We start from the raw sequence: 21,801 nt of genomic DNA on the forward strand, positions 1-21,801 counted from the left end.
TTAACCACACTGCAGTCTGCCTTTTGTGTGGGTCTATGAAAGGTTTAGGTAGTAAAGGTTCAGCAGGTGGCCAAGAGAAGAGCAGGCCACCTGACTGTGTGCTCAGCTGGCCCTGGGGTGGACTTGGTCAAGGGCAGTTGTGCCAACCTGGACCCGAGAGTCAACTCCAGAGCAGAACCCTGGACAGGGGCTGCCAGCACAGCAACAGATTTCAAGGTGGGTGATTAGGTGTCCGATGTGTGCCGTGTTAATCCAGTTAGTCCCTCTCTTGCTCTTACCTGTACTGTCTGTACTGTGTAGATTTTCTTCAGATTTGATGCGCACTCAGCTGCTGTGGCACCAGGGAGGGATCTAGGCAAGCAGGAGCAGGACAAAGACAAAACAAGCAGTCAGTGCTCACAAAACAGCCCACAGTAGAATCTTTCAGGTCTTCCTAAAAATCAGGTCTCAAACCACAGGACTGGACATTTTGGGGATGCTAGTTAGAATTTAAAATGTGAAATCCCTACTTTGTGAAGTCATGTGTTTGCTTCTCCTAAAAATCAGCAGATTTATTCTTGGAAATTTAATAGAAAAAAAGGATAAGTATGTATTAATAAGAAAGGGAATGGACATCTTAAAATCACATTTTAAAACATACCAAAATAACCTACTGATAACCAAGCATTTTCTCCAGGACTTTAGAAGAGAAACTGTATATTGTACAGATGACAATGAAAATGCAGTGTCCTGGCCTGGTGATATGTTTGAAAACTTGTTAGTAACTGGGTGGTATGCAAGCACTCTTGAGAAACAGAGTGACCATTTGCCTACTTTAAGAAAAGTCAACTCTGGTTTCATATGAATTTGCATGTTACCAAAACACTTGCCTTTAGAAAATACTTTCAGTTCTTTTCTCTGGCTGATTTAATTAGCTCAGGGGAACTTTATGGTCAGACTGCATTAATCTTTAGTTTGCTGTATGTTCCACTAGATGGCAACATACTACAGGTTTAGTCACCAGAAACACTGCAATTTAACTGGTTTTATCAAGCACCGTTGCCTGGGATGGTAAAATGACCGGTCCCATCAAACCTTAGGAGTTCAAGACTCTCAATTCTTGCCACCTTTTCTTTCTCTCTACATTGAATTAGCAGTTCAGGCTAAAAAATGTTGGGGTACAATTATATCAGCCTAAGATTATGTTTCATCACACAAATAATGCATGAAAGCCCACATCTGGTTGTTGGTGAGAAGTAAGAAGCTTGCTGAGAGGATAAAGTACCTCAAAATCACAGCTGACCCACTGGGATCTGGAATCTATAAAAGCAATGCTCTTTACCAGACATTGACCCCAGAGACACTGTCCCCAAGGACCCTCAGTATGTTGTACTTCCTGGACAGTTGCTAAACCGCTGCACACTAGAGACAAAACTCACATGTGCTCAGAGGTGGAGGCAAAGCCAAAGGCCCATGCCTGGGTTGGGATAAGCACAGCAAGGACTACAGTCCTTGAACTATGAACCAGTGAATGCTCCCTAAGAGTCGAACCTCAATATCAAAAATGCATTTATGGCCAGCCGCAGTGGCTCATGACTATAATCCAAGTACTTTCGGAGGCTGAGGCAGGTAAATCACTTGAGGACAGGAGTTGAGACCAGCAAGGCCAACATGGTAAAAGTCCACCTCTACTAACAATATTAATACAAAAATTAGCCGGGAGTGGTGATGCTCACCTGCAGTCCCAGCTACTTGGGAGGCTGAGACACGAGAATCGCTTGAACCCAGGAGGTGGAGGTCGCAGTGCACCGAGGTTGGGCCACTGCACTCCAGCCTGGGTGACAGAGTGAGGCTCTGTCTGAAAAAAACAAAAAATGCAATTCTGAATACCGCTTCCTTATCAGAAGGTCACTAAGGACGCACAATCACGGACTAGTTTAGGGGAAAACAAGGGACTTCCACCAAAAACAAAAAATGCAATTCTGAATACCGCTTCCTTATCAGAAGGTCACTAAGGACGCACAATCACGGACTAGTTTAGGGGAAAACAAGGGACTTCCACTGTGCAGGTGTGGTCCCATAAAGAAATCTACCGTAAAGCACTGAATTTACAACTCAATTTGTTGGACATTGTTTTAGAAAAGCAAATCCACATTAAACACCATGACTGCATTTTGTTGTTGTCAGACTTTAAGCCTAAAATAACTATGTCTAAGAGTGTGGCAAAGAATGAAGTACTCAATCAATACCTTGCTAATGACAGTTCATGCCTGGGACCCTGATGAAATACATCAGTCCACATGGATTGACTGGGCTGTAGTTACTGAAGTATCAACTTGGATAGATATTAAGTTGGCTATTTAACATAGATTTTATGTCTTTTTCAGCTTTATTTTTTAAATGAGGGGAAAAAATTTTTAAACTCTTAACTTTTTCTGAATAGACTGTTAGCATGAAAAATCTATCATTTTAACATTAAAATACAACTTTTCTTCCTTTAACTGACTGCTCTGCTACATATGCTCAGTAAACACATTCCTGGATCCCCCAAAGCACACAGGAGAGTATACACAAGGCTTCTTCCCTGTGTGTGTGTTGGGGGGTGGGATTCTAGCGCCCAAAGGGAGGAAATATACTTTGTATTTTTTTTTTCATTCAAAAAACTGTATATTCAAAAAAAAAATTTTTTAACTAATTTTTAAAGTTCACTTCAATTTGAAACGGTTTAGAATGAGTATAATTTGAATGTTGCTTCATATAGTATGATGTCAATTTTAACCAAATAAAATGTGAGGATAATACCATTTAACCTAGACAAAAAAATAAAAATCACAGATGAAAATTTACTATATATGGTTCTTTTTAAATGCCTCTGTCTCCACAGTCTGGTCTTTTACTCGTATTCCAGTGCAGGAGATAATTGTAACAAGTTACATAGGTCCCCTCAGTTTCATTATCCAGGTTTTTTGAAGAAATCATGTTTCCAGAGGCCCTAAAAGGACTCTAGAATAAAATAACAACTAGGAAGTGCTTCTTAGTGTAACACAACAGTGTCAATGACTAACATGTAAGTGCCGAATTTTTGCTAGTGTGCTGAGCCTCTGACCTCCGTTGAAGCACTGAATCCCTGCAATCCTATTTATGAAGCTGTCGATATTATTCATCACCATTACAGGTGAGCAGGCTGGTGCTTAGAGAGGTTTGGGAATTTGTCTGTGGCCACTAACATGTGATTTGAAGACAGGTGCCCCATCTGTGATTTCCTGCTCTTCACCCATCACTGCTGAGCTGCCCATTCAAGCCATATATACACTTGCCTTTTTAAATGGAGTTTTACAGTTGACTCTTTTGGTATGTTTTCATCAAGGCCATCATTTTTGCTGAATCCCCCTTTTTTTTTTTTTTTTTTTGTTTATGGGACAAGGTCTCACTCTGTTGCCCAAGCTGGAGTGCAGTGGCACAATCATAGTTCACTGCATTCTTGACCTCCTGGGCTCAAGCGATCCTTCTGCCTCAGCCTCTCAAGTAGCTGGGACTACAGGTGCATGTCACCTGTGGTCAGCTAATTTTTGTATTTTTTTTGTAGAGGGAGGGTCTCACTATGTTGCCCAGGCTGGTCTCAAACTCTTGGCCTTAAGTGATCCCACTGCTTTAGCCTCCCAAAGTACTGGGATTACAGGAGTGACCCATCACCTCTAGGCCTGAACACCATTTTTAATACAAGATTGTATCCAGGTAATATTCTGAGAAGAAACAATATTAAAATAGTCTTTCCAATGGAGCAGGGTAGGGAAGATCTTCACAAAAACCAAAAGGATTATACTCAACAAAAGCTCTATTTTAACAGACTAACACCTGATGATACTGATGTACTGGGATTTGAAAGGAGATATGGGCTGGGCGCAGTGGTTCATGCCTGTAATCCCCACACTCTGGGAGGTTGAGGCAGTTGGATCACTTGAGGTCAGGAATTTGAGATCAGCTTGGCCAACACGATGAAACGCCATCTCTACCAAAAATACAAAAAATAGCTGGACGTGGTGGTGCACGCCTGTAATCCCAGCTACTCAGGAGTCTGAGGCAGGAGAATCATTTGAACCTGGGAGGTGGAGGTTGCAGTGAGCCAAGATTGTGCCACTGAACTCCAGCCTTGGCAACAAGAGCAAAACTCCATCTCAAAAAAAAAAAAAGAAAGGAGATATATTAGGCTCCAAAGAAACTCAGTTTCTTAATTTCTTCATGGGGGAGGGTGATTCTGTGATCTTAAAGATTCTTTCCAGCTGCTGGGCACCTTTCTGAATATTCAGGCTTCAAAGTAATAAAACAGTATTGTCGAAAGTACTAATGGGAGTAAGTACTTGGCTGGCCAGCAGAAGGCAAGGCGTCCTATTGTGAGTCAAATGTGATTCCAACAGTCACCGAAAAACACCAATGTGCCTAAACCTCATGCCTGAACTTCATACTTGTTTAACAAGCAAAATTGGGCCATATCCACAGAATCAATTTCAGAAGAGCAAATAACCCGAGATTTTTAAACGATCTGCCCTGTAAACAGGTCAGTCTGTACTGGACTTGCTGATTCAAAATTGAACTGCAGCTGTATCATCTACGGTTACTGTTTCTTTTTTTTTTTTTTTTTTTTTTGAGATGGAGTCTCGCTCTGTCGCCCAGGCTGGAGTGCAGTGGCACTCGGCTCACTGCAAGCTCCGCCTCCCGGGTTCATGCCATTCTCCTGCCTCAGTCTCCCGAGTAGCTGGGACTACAGGCTCCCGCCACTACGCCTGGCTATTTTTTTTTTGTATTTTTAGTAGAGACGGGGTTTCACCATATCGACCAGGATGGTCTCGGTCTCCTGACCTCCTGATCCACCCGTCTCAGCCTCCCAAAGTGCTAGGATTACAGGCGTGAGCCACTGCACCAGGCCTACGGTTACTGTTTCTTAAAGTAGCAGTGCAAGCTGTTCATGGCAACGCTGCAGCCTGGGCAGCCAGCAGCCACACCTCTCTTCCCTGTCACCTGAGTAGACACTTGTAGCAGCTGAAGGTAAATGTTTGTAATGGATATCAAGGAAGGAAACATTTTTACTGGTATCACATATACAGTATATTCTCATAGATTTAAAAATCTTTTTCTTTCATTCATGTTATAAACCTTCCCTTCCCAATAGACTCCTGGTCCAAACCCTGTCTCCACAGACCAGGGGTGCTCATCTGAGGGGGATGTTGCACCCCAGAAGAGATTTGGCAATATCTGAAGACATTTTTGGTTGTCACAACTGAGGATGTGCTACTGGCATGTGGTGGGTAGAAGCCAACGCTGCTGCTGAACATCCTACAGTGCACGGGACAGCCCTCACAAGAGAGAATCGCCCTGGCCAGAAAGTCCATGGTGCCCACGTAAAGAAACTCTCCTGGCAATGTATAACAAATAGTCTCTGGAGCTTTAACATTTATTTAATCAACAAAAATGTTTTGCACACCTTTTATGGCCGCTGGGGATACAATGGTGAATATTGTAGAAAAAGGCCTTTTCCCATAGAGTTTATGTTTTAGAACCAACACCCCTCCTCTCGGAATTCCCCAGGCTCCCAAAGGCAAAGAAACAATGTTCAAATGTTTTTATTCTCCTGGGAGGGAGGAGGTGGGAAAGAAAGCTGAGAGAGGAATATACATGCTGATAATGACCATTCCTAGTAGAAGATATAGGCAGAGCTGTGGAAAATCACAGAACCCAGGAATCAGGACCCTGGCTCGGAATTTTCTGAATCATACGCTGCCCTCCCATGGTATACAGCTAGAGCTGAGAACACAGCAATGGAACAATAAATGCCCCTTGATGGATCAGGTTAAAGAATTTGAATAGTTCCACCAGGGGTTTCCTGTTTATTTAATAATATTAATGTAATAATGGCTCCCTTTTATTAAGCATGTATTATATGAATGGGTTTTGCAGATATTATCTCTAATTCTTACAGCAATCCTGTCAGGTTGGTTTCATTATCCCCACTTCACAGATTAGGAAACTGAGGCTCAGTAAACTTGTTTTTAAGTAGCAGGACTAGGTTCTTCTCCTGGTCTATCTGGCTCTGAGGCCCATGACCTTCTCCTTAAACTAGGCTGACTCCCAATAATAACTGAGCAGTCATTGTCAGCATAGGTGTCCCATAGCACATCTTATGTCATATCCCTCCTTAGGCCCACCAACTGTTCCTGCCTGTCATTCTCGCCTGCCCACCATACATCTAGCCACACTGCTGGCAAAGCACAGAGGCAGAGGTGCAGGAGAGGGCTAGATGCCACTAGAATCCCTGGCAATAAAAATATCCCCAAATGTAACATAAATAACACAATTCAGGAAGAAGTGAAGTGCTTGAAAGCATTTTATCCTTTTTCTTATTCCAGAAATGCTGGGCCGCCAATAACTGAAAGACCACATATCATGCTGTACATGCATACCTGATCTCCTTTTATCCTCATTAAAACACCTTAGGTAAATAATAGTTGCAACGCCACTTTAAAGCTAAGCAAACTAAGTCTGAAGGTGGTAAGGTAACTTGCCCAAATATACACCATTGGTTAGTGGCAGATCTGGGACTTGCACCAAAGGTTACCTGACAACCATGCCCTTAGTCATTAGCCTAAACTAAAAAGCTCCTACATGACCAATATTCAGCCTGGCACCCTCATAAACACACTGCACCAAGCATGGCCCCCGCTGTCTGCAGCTTACAATCCTCCATTCAGACTTCCCAAATATGCCTTCCCCATTAAACTCCACTTTTAAAGATATAATTGCTGCAGCCTAAGCTCATTAAGAAAGTTCATGGGGACAGATGCCTCTGTAAATACCTAAGGAAATTATCTTAATCATTACCTGGCTATCTTTTATCAGGCCATAGCACCACTTGCAATCCATATGTATATCCAGAGATGCTTCTTAAAAAGCAAAGAAGCTAAAAAGGTTTCTTCGAACCCTGCCTGCATCTTTGCCACTCAAAGTGCAACCAGGCAATGGGTAGCATCACCTGGGAGCTTATTAGAATGGCAGTCTTCAGGTCCCCATGAGACCTGCTAAATCCTAGGTGATCTGTATGTACATTAGAGTTTGAGACATGCTGGCCTATGTCATCTAAATCAAGTTACCATAAGAAATGCTAACTTGGAAAGTAAAATCTAAAGAACTACAGCATCACAAGACAAACGTAAAATCACTATTGTCACAAACGCATTTGTCATCACCCAAAGACATCAAGAAGAAGTTATCCTTAAATGTGAAGGACAGTTCTGTAAAAGCACTTAAATACGGGTTTTCAGGCAAGGGCTCTCTTCTTTTCTCAGCAAATTCTGAAGCAGGGAGTCCTTGGCTGAATCATCTCCCATGAAACGGGCTCTTGGTTTCCTTATTTGTAAAATTAAGAGGTAGAGCCAGATAACCTCTTAAGTCCTGTCCAGCTCCCATATTTTAGGATATGAGAGAATTGTGTCCCATCTGCGTTCACGTTCACAAGAAAGCAGTGTGCAGTGGGGTTAGGGACACCAGGGCTTGGAGTCATACAGCCCTAATTCAAATCCTGTTTCTGTTCTATATTGCTGTGTGACCTCAGGCAAGTTACTTCTCTGGGTCTCATTTTTCTCACCTGTAAAATGTTGCTGATATATCCTACTTCAATAATGTGAACATTTTGTGGATAATTATGTACAGTATCCAGTCCAGTGCTTAACACAAATGAGTAAACTGTAGTTCATATTAACAAGTTAAAGTGGGAAAAAATGTCTGAAACAGTATGTGGTACAGTATATCCAATTACTGGATACACATGCCCAATACACAGGCACACAACAAATGTTTGCTGAAAAAACCAATGATGACCATATTTCATCTCACGTGAGAGATAATTTCGTTTCAGCCAAGAGAACCCACCTTAAAGGGGAAGACTTTAAAGGCAGAGCTATAACTTCTAAATGCTAGTCTTCCTGTTGGATTTACAATATCGGGCTCAGCTGTCAGAGGGAAAATTTGCACAGCCCAGTTACATGATTAAGTATGCCCCTCGTATGCCATTCACTCCATTAAAGATGATTTCATTTTAATCACTTTTAGATAGATCTGTGGCTTGTGGCTACACCAGCTTCCTGTCTGATCAAGAGTCGCATACAAAAATGGCCCAAGCCCTATTACTGATAGTTAATAATGCATTTACTGAAAATATCTACATCATTTAAAGGTTTTATTTCTCTACGTTTATTTGATTTTGATTTCTCCCTGCTTTCCTATCGTCATTCCTAGTCTATCTTACAGCTCTCTGACAGTAGCAACTGGGGCTCTTTTCTTGAGATATATTAATCCTTTAGTACACAGAGGATGGTTGGAGAAGTACAACAGTGTTAGAGTTTACAACAAAATTCAGAAAGACCAAGCTGTGAACCATTCCCATGACAGATCACTAAATGGTTGCCACGTGCCCTGGGTTTGGAAGTAAGTTAATGGTCTCTGTAATATTAAAAGCAGAAATGTTTTTGAGCAGCTAGTGCCAGGTAAGGACCAGAAATTTTTCTGAGTGTCGATGTGAAAGGTCCTCACACCTTTCTGCAAGAAGCAACCACTGACCTGAGGTGAAAATGCTGGAAGTACTCTTACGTCAGCGCCTTGCCCTGCCAGATTTCTCAGAGGACCTTTACTCCTCACAAAAAATAAAATCTTGGGCCATTTAGAGCCTACAGGTTCAGGAGGGCAAGAGTGGGAAAAAGACAAGAAGAGTTCAGATGCCAGCCACTCTCCACCTGTCAGTCATGGCCCTTCCATCCAGTCTCCTCCCCAACCTAGTCCCAGGAGGCAACTCAATGAATAAGGATGACTTTGGGGTCCCTTTTGTCAAGCTAGGCCCTACCTTCCCATATCATTTGTTATTATGGACCACACCACTGAAATGTATTTTGAAGTACTGCACCCTTTGGTCCCTCTAGAACTCAACACCTCTCAGAATTCTTCATTGATACTACTGAAACATTCAGCATGTGAGATATCCCTCCTGCGATGACAAGGCCCAAGGTGTAGTCATGTTTGCAATCTTATAACCTGGAATGGTGACTGGTAAATAATACACTCAATTGATATGATCAATACATAGAGCGGTAACTCTCAAGTTTGGATATCTATATAGCATTTGTTACAAATCTACCTTTCACCACTGAGGTCTGAATAAGTAGGTCTGGGGGAGGGTGGGAAGCCTGTACTGTAACAAGCACAGCCAGGTGATTCTGATGGGTGGATAAGGGAATATACTTTGAGAAACACAGACTTGGTGGAGCTAAACCATGATCGGGTGGAGTTGGTGCCAGTTGTATATGATGGTTCACCTTTCTAATGAGAAAAAAAAAAAAAAAGTCTGCAAATACTCACTCAGCACCTACTGTGTACCAGGCACCGTAATGTGCACTCCCCAGAGTCACAGACATGAGGCAGTTAGATACATCCAAGGAAAGGGCCAGTAGTCTGATGTGACCAGGAAAAGTGAACAGACTGAGTGGTACTGCAGAGCTGAAGAGTGGTAGGTGATACGGTTAAAGAAGAGGTGGGTTTGGGCAGGACGCCTCTAATCCCAGCACTTTGGGAGGCTGAGGTGGGATAATTATGTGAGCCCAAGAGTTTGAGACCAGTCTGGGCAACATAGTGAGATCCTGTCTCTACAAAAAATACAAAAATTAGCTGGGTGTAGTGGCACATGCCTGTTGTCCCAGCTACTTGGGAGGCTGAGGTGGAGCGATTGCTTGAGCCCGGGAGATAGAAGCTACAGTGAGCCATACTTGCACCACTGCACTCCAGCCTCGGGAACAGAGAAAGCCTATCTCAAAAAAAAAAAAAAAAAAAAAAATATATATATATATATACATACACACACACATTTTTATATATACATATTTATATATATTTATACATATATTAATATATTTTAAGAGGTGGGTTCCACTTTTAAAAAGCAATATATGAATGTATACCATAATCTGTAAGTCCACAGTTTTCCTTAAAAAAAAAAAGGCAGGGAATCTTTTACTGAAACTAAAGGGGTCTTTTTATATATATATGTATGTATATATGTATGTATTTGTAAAGGCCAGGTCTCACTCTGTCAACTAGGCTGGAGTGTAGTGATGTGACCATAGTTCACCAAATCCTCGAATTCAGGCTCAAGCAAATGCCTAGGCTCAAAGGATCCTCCAGCCTCAGCCTCCCAAGTAGCTGGGACTACAGGTTCTTGCCACCAAGCCTGGCTAAATTTTTTTTAAATAGAGACAAGGTATTGCTTGTCTCTATTGTTGCCTAGGCTGGTCTCAAACTCTGTGTTGCCCAGGCTGGTCTCAAACTCCTGGCCTCAGGAGATCCTCCCTCCTCAGCCTCCTACAGTGCTGCAATTGCACGGATGAACTACCACATCCAGCCTAAAGGGGCCCACTTCTAAAACAAACCAACCACCACTTCACCACCTCTCACAGCTGCTCTGGTAGAAGTGGTGGTGGAGATCCAGAATCCCTATTGTCTGGATCACATAACCTCACAACAGAGGCCCTCTTAGGTGGTAAGAGACATAAAGTAAAAATCCGCTGCTATGGCAGAGGCACGGGGCAAAGGAGTTTTGGAATAAGACAAGGTGTATGTTTAGAAGGCTAACCATGCCAGCCCAAGTGGGGGATGCCTGGAGAGGGGCAGAGCTTGGGAGCAGGCAGGAAGCTAAGAGCCGGCTAGGAGGTAACTGGAACTAGACACAACCAGAACCTGCAGAGAGAGGGCACGGAGAGGGGAAAATGGCTCACACTTGGAGCAAGTTTTCCCAGGGGAATTAACAGTATGCGATACACAACTGGGTGGAGTAGGGTGCTTGAGAGAAAGAAGATTCAAGGATCAAATGGAAATTCCAGTTCTGAAAAACTGAATGGTGGGATGGTTAACCAACACGCGGTCAGCAGAAGAGAAAGAGAATGGAGAGAAATCGGCTCAGTCACTGAAGAATCAGTACTGCATTTAAAGTGCCTGTGGACTTCCTGAGCTTTCAGATATGTGTCCAGAACTCAGAAGAGAGCTGAAGGCTGGAGATGGAGACTTGCAAATGATTAGCAGAGTAATGGAGCCACCACAGGAAGTCACTGCGGGTAGAATTCAACAGCACCCTGTTCATGGTATTCAGTGCAGGCTGACTTGTGCTAGGCTCCAACCCAGGAGCTAAGGATAAGGCATCTAGGACGAAAACTCTACCCTCATGAAGTTTACATTCTAGTGGGAGAAGATAAGCCAATGGTGGTAATGCTATGGAGAAAATAAAACAGGGTCAGGGGCTCGGGGTGTGTGAGTCAGGTCGCTTGTGCCATTTCATAACAGTGGTCAGGGAACATAAGATGGTTTGGCTGTGTCTCCACCCAAAATCTCATCTTGAATTGTGATCTCCATAATCCCCATATATGTCAAGGGCAGGACCAGGTGGAGGTAACTGGATCATAGGGGTGGCTTCCCCCACACTGTTTTCATAATAGTGAGTGAGTCTCATGAGATCTGATGACTTTATAAGCTTCTGGCATATCCCCTGCTTGCACTCACTTGGTCCTGCTGCCCTGTGAAGAAGGTGCCTGCTTCTCCTTTGGCTTCTACTATGATTGTAAGTTTCCTGAGGCCTCCACTGCAATGTGGAACTGTGAGTCAACTAAACCTCTTTCCTTTATAAGTTACCAAGTCTTGGGTAACTCTTCGTAGCAGTGTGAGAACGGACTAATATGGAAGGTCTGAGAATGTGACATGTGAGCAGAGGCCTGAAGGACAGCAAAGAGCAGGGCAAGCACTGATGGAGGCGAGAGCACTCCATGCAGTAGGGGGCGTCAGTGGCTAAGGTCCCTGCTTGGGATGATGGCGAAAGAGCAAGGGGACTGATGAGCAGAAAGGGCATGGTAGGAGGGAGAGTAACAAGGGAGAAAAGGATCCTGGGTGGGGCAGGAAGAGCTGCAAAGCTTTATGGGTTACTTGTAAGCCCTCTGGCTTTTGCTCTGGGGACGGGGGTGGGAGGTGGTTACAGATGACTCCAAGATTTTTGGGCCGGGCAACTGGAAGGATAGACTTGCTCTTAACTGCTCTTATCTGAGACACAGATAGAAGGAAGCAAGTTTGGGAAGGCAGTTGAGGAGGTAGTTCAGTACACGTTGAGTCTGGTTGTGTATTACACTGGACATCCATGGAGACAAAGGGGAAGGAGCACTGGATCTAAGAATGTAAGATTTTGGGAGCCACCAAAATTCAGGTGGACGTGAAACCACTGTGACTGGATGAGACCCCTGGTGTAAATGGAGCAAAGAAGAGGCCTGAGGCCTGAGTCTTGTGGGAAAAAAACTCAGAGGGAAGGGGGTCACCATAAGATCAAAAGGAAGCAGTTAGAGACATATAACCCAGAGTGGCTTCCAAGAATCAAGACAGGATAGTTTTAAATATCCAGAAAAGGGGAGAAAAACTCTTCAGCCTGTACCCCCAATCTAAAATTACCTCCCTCAAATGCTGAAATCCTTAGCCATACAGTCTAATTTTTTAACCAAATAAGGACTTATTGGAGTTAACTATTAAAAATACTAATAACTTTACTGAGTAGTTCTCCAACTCATCCAGTGGGGGGAATGAATTTAGGTTTCTGGCTTCCCAACATGGAATTCAGACAAGCTGCTCCAGAGACTGTTTGTTGGGGTGTGGGAATGGGGAGGGGTTGGTAGCTGGGGAGCATGGTAATGACAGTATTAGTAGTTTACACTTAGGAAGCTCCTTATACCAGCTGGCACCTGTTAGGTGTTGCACATCATGTCTCTCATTTAATCCTCAGAACCACCCCGTGAGATATAGCCTATGACTATCCCATTTTACAACGAAAGTGAGGCTTGGCGCAGCTAGGTGACTTGCTCATCAGCACACAGTAGGCTGGAAGGTAGGACAGGCCAGGAGGTAGGACGCCAAAGGAGAGTTTTAAGTAGCAGGAGGCCTTTGCATGCTATGGAACTCAAAAACGGATGTCATCTTGCCAGGTGGACACTGGCTATGCTGCAGGGAAGGCTGCGTTGGAGGGCTCTCCTGACAACCTCACCAGTCTCTAGAATGTTGCTTACCTGGGGGGAAAAGTTACTAATGAACTTCTAGAACACAATGTGTTCATAACCTCAAGGGAGAGAGGGGCACCTTACATAAAGGTAATGGATTCCCAGAGAAGTAGAAAAAGTTCAATAAAAATTATGAGATGATTGATCGGGCAAAATGAATTCATATGTACAATATTGGAACTCATTATAATTTCTAAATTAACAGCCATTTCTATTAAAGATCTGGACACTGTGGCAATAATGTGTTTCATTTGATGATCGACCTTCAGAGAACAAAAATGTGTAAATCAATAGTAAGATATAGTTTGTGTCTTCATTAAAGTTACTATAATCTTAAGCTACTAGTCTTAAAAGACTGCGTTATCTGTAGTATTGACATTTTAGACGAGTCCTTAAAAGTGTTGTTCCTAAATGTAAACTAATTTTAGACCTGTTAAAAAGAAACTGTCTTGATACTGTTTCCACCAGTCTGCAGTATTCACAATTTAGACCACAGGTCCAGGTTTAACACCTTGAAAACAGATACCAGGTAACAATAGCACAGTTGCAGCACACCTATGAAAACAGACACATGATTTCATTCTGCTAAGGTCTGCCAAAAGCACTCTTGTTATGACAGTATAACGCTCTCTTCACATCCCATAATGAAAGTGAAAATGTTTTGAAAGACTCACTCCATCTCCCCCACCCCCAACTTTTTTGGGTCTCCGGCAAAGAAAATGGCAGCAAGTGACAATTCTTATAGACGGGTGCTATAAGAACCCAAAAGGAAAAAAGAAACGAGATTGTCTTCACCAAAAAAAGATACCACTTTTTAAAAAAAATCTTGCAATCATTTTACGCAAACCCTTTTCAAACCAGGTTTGTGTGTACCAAGCAAACTTCTCAGAACAGTCACACATTTCTTCCTAACACTTAGCCAGAGCAGACACGGTTTCATCAAAATTTCCAAATGCTCTTGGGACAACCTTGAGGTGTCATCATTGGGCACCCACTGCAGGGCAGACACTAAGAAGGGGCTTTGCATTCATTCGTGTATTCATTCATCAACAATTTCTGGTATTCTTACCAGAGACCAGGCACAGTTCTAGGTCCAAAATGTCCAAACACAAAAAACCACTGCTCTTTTATCCTTAACTGAGGGAAGTGTTGAGGAGCTGGGGAGACAGACGGAAAGTAAACAAATTCATATATAATAGAATCCGGCTGCATTAAGCATTAGGAAGAAAAAGAAGGAAGGACAAGAGAATACAAAACGATGGAGCAAGGTTTCTATCTTAGATACGGTAGTCAGGGGGCCTTTCTGAAAAGATGGCACCTGGGTTGTACCCTGGGAAAGCCATAATTCACCCCCTTCCTGACAAGGTGAGCTGCTGTTCATTACTGAATCTCCACCGCATAGCAGGTGTGTGGCTCCACCGTACGTGTTCAGGAAATACCTGCCCAGTGGATGAGGAATAACTGGAAGAGGAGTCCACGGCAGAAGCGGCCGGACACGGGGTGGGGGCGCCCGACGTGCAGTAATCATTGCACCACCGCACACCTCCCAAGGGATGGGCAACTTTTCCGAGCGCTGTCACAGCTGAGGTCGTGTCCTGAGCTCCCAGGCGCCCCGCGGGGTAAGCAGGACAGCCCTCTCCCTGCAGTGGGGACGCGGCCACCCCCACCCAGCTCGCCCACCCTCTCCCACGACCCGGCCAGCACGCCGCGTTCCGCTCGGAAGGCAACAAGAGGTAGAAAGTGTTGCCGAAACTTTTCGGGCTGCGCGGTCCTCCCCCGGCCCGGAGGCGAGGCCGCCCAACAGCCGCCCGGCGCGGCCCGAAGCTGGCTTCCGACCCGGCGGGGCGAGTCCCGGGACGCGCAGGCGGACGCGCGGCGGGGCCGGAGTCTGCGCCGCAGCGGAGCGGGGCCGGGGCGAAGGGCCGCGCCGAGACAAAGCGGCGGTGGCAGCAGGACGCGGGTCGGGGCCGTGCGCAGCAAGCCCCGCGCCCCCTCACCTGTCGAGCCAGAAGGTCCAGGGCGAGTGCAGCGGGACCGCGCCCGGCTCGGGGTGCAGCGCCGACAGCTGCTGCAAGCCGAGCGGCGGCTCGGGGGCGGCGGCGGCGGCGGCTGCGCGGGACCCCGGCGGCTCCCGGGCCCCGGCGGGGGGCGCGGCGGCCGGGGGCAGCGCCATTTTCTCCGCCCCGCCTGCCAGGCCGGCGGACGCGCGGACCGCGGGGCGAGCGCGGCTGAGTCACCCCCGGCCCCCTCCCCGCCCCTCCCCTCCCCGCCCCGCCCCGCGCGCCCCGCCCCGCCCCGCCCCGCCCCGGGCCCGCTGCCTGCTGCCAGCCGCTCGCAGTCTTCAGGGCCTGGGAGCCGCGCGTAGGGGCCGTGGGAGGCACCACCGGGCCGGGTCCGCCGAACAAAGACAGGCCCACGAAGGGATGGAGGGCCGATCCCGTACAGGCGCGGGACCCGCGTGGGGGGACCGACGGCCCGGCCTGGAGTGGAGGCCGGGGACGGACTAGAGGGCCCACGGGGGTGAGAGGGACCTGGGAACGGTCTGCAGGCGGGCTCTGCAGCCATGCAGAAGGGCAGCGGGATGGAGCGGCAGGCTAGGGACAGATGGAGGGATGGATGGGCCAGGGGATGGAGCCCCAGACCCACGTGGTGCAAGGGAAGGAGGGATGGACAGACATACCAGCAGTCAAAAGGATGGAGGGAAGGCTGGCAGATGGCGGGAGGAGGGAAGGAGGGATGGAGGGCAGATGGAAGCACAGTTGGGTGTGACAGATAGATGGAGAGGGGAACCGATGGCCAAATGGATAAAGAGCCTCCAGTGCCCGCGAGTACAGAACAAAGGGCGAGACAGAAGAATGAACAGGAGAACCACTGACTGGGGCATGAGGCTGGAGCAGGTGGGCTTTGCATTCCTTTTAGTGAGAGCATACTTCCGAACTCCGCTGATTTGAAGGGGCCAGAGCCCCCATCCCAACCTCTGGAGCTACCATGTGACCACAGTGAGGGCCTCAAGCCGGCTTAACGTGTGGCTAACTTCAGAGAACATTTCCCAAAATCAGCCGAAGTATCCAGATCTGCCCTAAAGCACCTGCGAGTAGGAAGGAGGGAAGTGGGCAGCTCTGAACACAGCGCTCTGCTTCCTGTACCTCTGAGCACTCAGGAAGTCCCTTAGGCGGTGAGATTCCTGAGCCCAAAGTAGGAGGGACCCTCCTAACACTGCTTCTCCCCAGGTCTCTGTCACTTTCTTTTTCAAAAGAAAAGCAAAGGCATGAGGCATGTGAACACACATGTCGCAACCAACATGGACATCCTCTTTACACTTGAATTTCTAGATAGTTCCTCTCTGGCCTTGAGCAGTGAAGGGCATGGGGTTCCATCTCCTCACTGATTTTCTACCTGGCCTAGCATGTGTTCTGTTCATGCCTTGAGCATTCGCTGGGATGGAAGAGCTACAAAACAAGACGAGTTCAGGGACTTCAGAGCATCATCATAGACTGTCATGAATCCCAGAGTAGATGCCCTCCCTAAAAGGTAATCAAGGTCACATAAAGTGACAATAAAAAAAATAAGACTGCTACTTTGTGACCCCTGCTTTAAATTTAGCTTCTATATAACATACAATGTTGGAAGCAATGACAGATTTTATAAAATCTGTCCAACACTAAAACGGAGGAGAGTGCTTTTGGTTAGATGCATTTATCTTGTTGCTTAATATCTCCTTTCATTTTTCCAAGAAGGGTGGTATATGGCATTGTTTAAACTGCTCTGAGCACTTTACCCTTAATAACTCATTTAATCCTTACAATAAGCCAATGAGGAAGATACTATTAACCCATTTTACAGATGAGGAACAGAGATAAGATTAAGATAACCCCAAGGTCACAGAGCTAGTAAGTGGGAGAGCTGGGATTTGAACATAGGTATTCCCACTCCAGAGTCTAGACTTTCAACTGCCAGACTCTCCTGCCTCTCTACATGGAACACTAACAAGTCCAAATAGTAAAAACAAGCTGTGACTGGTAGGTCTCCTTCCCTCCCGAGACTATCAATCTTCATTCCCAGAGGAAACCACTGGCAACAGTTTCCTTCCAGAAAAATGCAAGTATGCACATGCAAGCATATATCTAGATTAATTAAGTTATAAATCTGTATTTTTTTATAACTGAAATAGAAGCATTCAATACCAATACTGCACCTTATTTTACTTAACATTATATCCTTGAAGATTTTTCCATATCAAAACATATAGATCTACTTTATCTTAAGGGCTGCAAAGTAATTCATTGTAAAGAAGTAATATAATTTAATTCACTAGCCTCCAACATTTATGTGGTTTCTAGACATTTTCTTATATAAATAATCCTACCATAAGTATTTTTATATTTATGTCTTTCTTCATCTGCACAAGCTAATCTCAGAATAAGTTTGGAGAAGAATTGTTGGCTGCATTTAAAAATTTGATACACATTGCCAAATTGCTTTGCAAAGTGGTTACATGAATTTATATATAGCTGATTTATAAATAATGGTTGATTCTGAAAATTTATATTTACGAAGTGACACATATCTATATAAAATTCCAAGGCATGGGTAGAGAGGAAGTTTTGCTTTCTAATGATTAAAACTAGTCAAACTGTCAAGTTTAGCTCCTTCCTTATGTCCTTTAACAATATCCTCAGCAAAAAAAGGGCTAGTCAAGAATTTTTATCTGCAGTTTCTGTAAAAGGAATGTGTACCACATGAAAAAAATCCCTCCAGAATTTACAACTAGGAACAGTCTGGCAGTTTTTCTTTACTGAATAGCAATTATATACCTTTCTCTCTTTTTGCTTTGGCTTCCAGGCCGCTCATAATTACATTTGGTGCTCAATCACACCACCAATATTAGCCAATGAAGAAGCATCACTATTTTTATATTTATTCCTACTTCTATTTTAAAGACCTAATAGCATATATGCACCTTACACTGAATCCCTCAAATTTCTTTTGGAAGTAAGTGGTATATATGAATAGATAAAATTTAAATGACCTTAAGATTAATAAAAGAGATAATACAAAATGGCTAAGGAGGGAACAATGGGCACAATTTTCATTCCTTTCCTATTTGAAATATGTAAGAGACTTAATTATTTTTATTGCTCTTCAGAGTCATTCTTAGAAGATAATAAATTAGGGAAATTTCCCTCATCTGGGAACTGGACGGCAGGAACTAGAATTTCAAGGTAGAAAGGGGATTCAGCAATCATCTAAGCAAACACATCACTTTACAAATGAGGAAACTGAGGCCCAGAGAGGTGAGGTGACTTACCCGAGGCCACAGCTCTAGGAAATGACAGAGGCGGGACTAGAACGTGGGTAGCTTGAGGTCCGGACCAACGTGCTCTCCCACTGCATGACACGCAACACAGACGACTTGGGGTGGCAGAAGAGAGGAAGAGAAGGTGACCCCACAGCCTCTAGCAATGAAAACAACAAGAAGGACTTGAGGCACTCATAAATAATTAAGCAATTAGCTGCAGCAGCTACTCCCCTCCCCTCCAGCATCCAGTCACCAAGGCAACTTGGGCAGGGTGCCTGCTGGTTGCCTAGTAACAGTGTGGTCTGCTCCCCTGACATGCTCCCTAGGCATCAAAGGATTTGAGAGTGGGGAAGAACCTTAGACAGGGATCACTGTTCCAACACCTTCATTTTCCAAATGAGAAAAGAAAGGCCCAGAGAAGCTGGGTAACCTGCCCAAGGTCACACAGCTATTCAGACACACAGACAGGCTCCATTCCCAGTTGCTTTCCATTGCACTAAGGCTGCCTCAGGGAGGCTGCAGATGGAGGAGAGGGGGAAATCTCTCTACAGTTCCTAGAAGAATGAGAAAGTCAGAGCAAGGAAGCAGGCAAGAAAGAGACAGAAACCTGAGCGCTCATATGCAATTAGCAGGAGCTGGTAATCCCATCAGCCCAACTTTCATCATCACCATGGCAACATGGGTGAGGTGGGTGCTGGTTGCCTAGCAACAAGTGGTCCTCTCTCTTCTACTCACATCCGCTCCCTGGGAGTCACAGGAACAGCAGAATGATGACGCTGGAAGGGAAGGCAGGGGTCCTAACTCAGTCTCCTCCTTTACTCAACAAGGAATCTGGGGTTCAGGGACACTGGAAGTCACACAGCCAGAGTTAGCTAGTGCCATTCTCTCCATTGATGGCCTCTGTCTCAACACTTTGGGAAGGGAGCCTTCCATTCAATAAAGGCAGAACATGGGAGGGAACTGGCCAGTGGTTCCCTCGAAAGGAGGGAACACACGGTCTCTAATGTCAGAAAACCTGGATCAAAGCTAGTTCTCCCTAAAGCTGGCAAGCTTCCTATTCTCTCTGTGCCTCAGTCTCCACATCTGAGGACTGGACATGCTAATGGTCTCTATCTCTTGAGTTATCATTAGGACTAAATGAGAAAATGTACATGTCAAGTGTCTGGTATATAGTAAAGATATACTAAATGTCAGACATTCATTCATTCCACACTCAATAAATATTTGTTGCATGTCTGCTATGCAAATGCCACTGCTCTAAGCTCTCCAGGTTCATTAGCAATACAGACAAAAGAAATTCCCGTCTCAGGGAGCCTACATTCCAATAGAATGTGTGTGTGTGTATTTAAGTGTTTGTTGAATGGATGGGGGAACTCATTGGCAATATGCTGTTTATGTTGCTGGGCTCCTTCTCTAAGACTGAGAAGTTTCCTGTTTACAGGGTGTGATTCTATAAATATGCAGGCCTGTCTTTTATGTGGGAACTCCGTTTTCCTTTCTTTTAACAGCAAAAGAAAAAAGAAGGCAATGGCCACTAGATGGCAGTCTTCAGTTCCCGTAGGTACAGGGCACAGGAAGGGTCTGGCCTGGGGCACAGGCCCTGACTGAAGCTTCCAACAAAGGTGTGTTGCAGCTGGTCAATCCTAGAGCAATGGCTTCGAGAGGTAGGGGAGACTTGAAACTATTCTGGGATACTCACGGGTCAGGGGAGGCTGCGGTGTGGTTCAAGATGATTGCTTCTGAGTGAGACTGATCCCTGCTCTAACCAAGATCCTGCCATGGGTAAACCCTGTGACTCTGGGAAGTTATTAACCTTGCTGAGCTCCAGATTCCTCATCTGGGGTACAAAGATAACAAGAGCGCCCTCAAGGGACTGCTCTAAGCCATGTATAAGAAAACATTGTCTATAAAGCACCTTGCAAGTTGCACATAGAAAAAGCTCAACTAGTGTTATTAATCTCTAGATTCCAAAAGACCTCTGAAGGTCTTTTAGGGGCCAGGCCAGGCCTCTCTTGTTCAGAGCTGCTAATGGAAGAGAAAGGAGTAAAGGAAATGGCATGTGCTAAGCATTTGCAGTGAGGACACTGAGGTCCATGTGGTCGCTAAGCCTGGAAAATGTGGCCTTGAGGTTTGGTTGTCCCACTCTCCACATCCATCCACCTATCAGACATTGAGTTCTCTCGTCCTGATCTGCCTGCACTCCGCGTGTTGGTCTTCCTTCTTCTTGTCCTCTATTATCATTATTGCTATTTTTTTGAGACAGAATCTTGCTCTGTTGCCCAGGCTGGAGTGGAGTAGCACAATCTTGGCTCACTGCAGCCTCGACCTCCCAGGCTCAAGCGATCCTCCCATCTCGGCTTCCCCAGTAGCTACAGGCACATGCCACCATGCCCTGCTAATTTTAAAATTTTTTGTAGAGACAGAGTTTCGCCATGTTGCTCAGGCTGGTCTTGAACTCCTGGCCTCAAGTGATCCTCCCGCATCAGCCTCCCGAAGTGCTGGAATTACAGACGTGAGCCACCATGCCCAGCCTGCTCTTCCTTCTTTATTCCCACTGGTGCCAGCCACTCCCAGTCCTTACTCCTGAGTCAGCCAAGCATGGTCTGGAGGACTGCAACAACCTCCTAACAGGTCTCCCTGCTTCTAACACCTGACCCTCTCATCTCCTGCCAGACAGCAGCCTGACCAACAGCCCTCAAACACTGGTTTGCTTCTGCCTGCTCTCAGAAAAAAACCCAGACTTTCTGGTGACCAACAGTACTCGGCATCTTCTGGACCCTTCCTGCCTTTCCAAACCCGTGGCTGAGCTCTCCCCCTGCCTCAAAGCTTCTCTGTGGCCACAGGGCATCTGCACATGCTGTTCTTTCTCCTGAACTGCTAGTCCCTCTGCTTGGCATGGCTGACTCCTTCTCCTGCCTTAGGCCTCCACTCTAAAGCAGGTCTTCTCCCCTTTCTCATTATTTTTTTCAGGGCATGTGTCAGCTGCACACATCTACTGCCGATCTTCCGAACCAGAATATCCAGTCCAAGTGGAGACGGCCAGGCCTCTCTTGTCCACGTTTGTCCACCCAGTGCCTAGTGCAGGGACTGTCCAAGGCTGGCACACCAGCAACATCTATTAAGGAAACAAACTGGGTATACAGCAGATATTGGTTGAAAGGAAGAGTCTGTGGCTTTGTCTCCTAATTTCTTGTCTTTCTCCTCTGCCAGTGTATCTTTCTTATGGACAGCATGTTGGTCTTCCTAAAAAGCACTTTTGTCCTATTACTTCTTTGTTCAAAAGCCATAAAGCGCTGCCTGTTTCTCATAGGCTGAGGTCTGAAATCTGGAATCTAGCCTTTGAAATCGTCTACACCTTGACCCCCTTTTCCAAATGCATTTGCAAGTATATTTCCAAATATATTTAGA

At 45.4% G+C, this 21,801-nt stretch overlaps 1 protein-coding gene across 16 annotated transcripts in view; it reads right to left on the reverse strand.

Annotated features, from left to right (window-relative positions):
- The window catches only part of EIF4E3 (eukaryotic translation initiation factor 4E family member 3), a 133,381-nt gene that overhangs the window by 89,673 nt on the left and 21,907 nt on the right, over window positions 1–21,801 (reverse strand). For 2 of the 16 annotated variants that reach the window (XM_074032724.1, XM_074032728.1), the window contains exons 1-3: window positions 18,403–18,605; window positions 1,716–1,837; window positions 279–351 (exon numbers count right to left, since the gene is read on the reverse strand). Coding sequence is in view for 5 of the 16 variants with exons in the window: in XM_065539498.2 (XP_065395570.1) it covers window positions 279–351; window positions 15,092–15,267 (249 nt within the window). In the remaining 11 variants the exon portion in view is untranslated. Of the gene's footprint in view, window positions 1–278; window positions 352–1,715; window positions 1,838–14,533; window positions 15,806–18,402; window positions 18,606–21,801 lie in introns of those variants that run through there. The other 14 variants (XM_074032723.1, XM_074032727.1, XM_065539498.2 and 11 more) reach the window with 9 other exon arrangements.

The sequence above is a fragment of the Macaca fascicularis genome, chromosome 2, assembly GCF_037993035.2.
Source record: "Macaca fascicularis isolate 582-1 chromosome 2, T2T-MFA8v1.1".
NCBI lineage: Eukaryota > Metazoa > Chordata > Mammalia > Primates > Cercopithecidae > Macaca > Macaca fascicularis.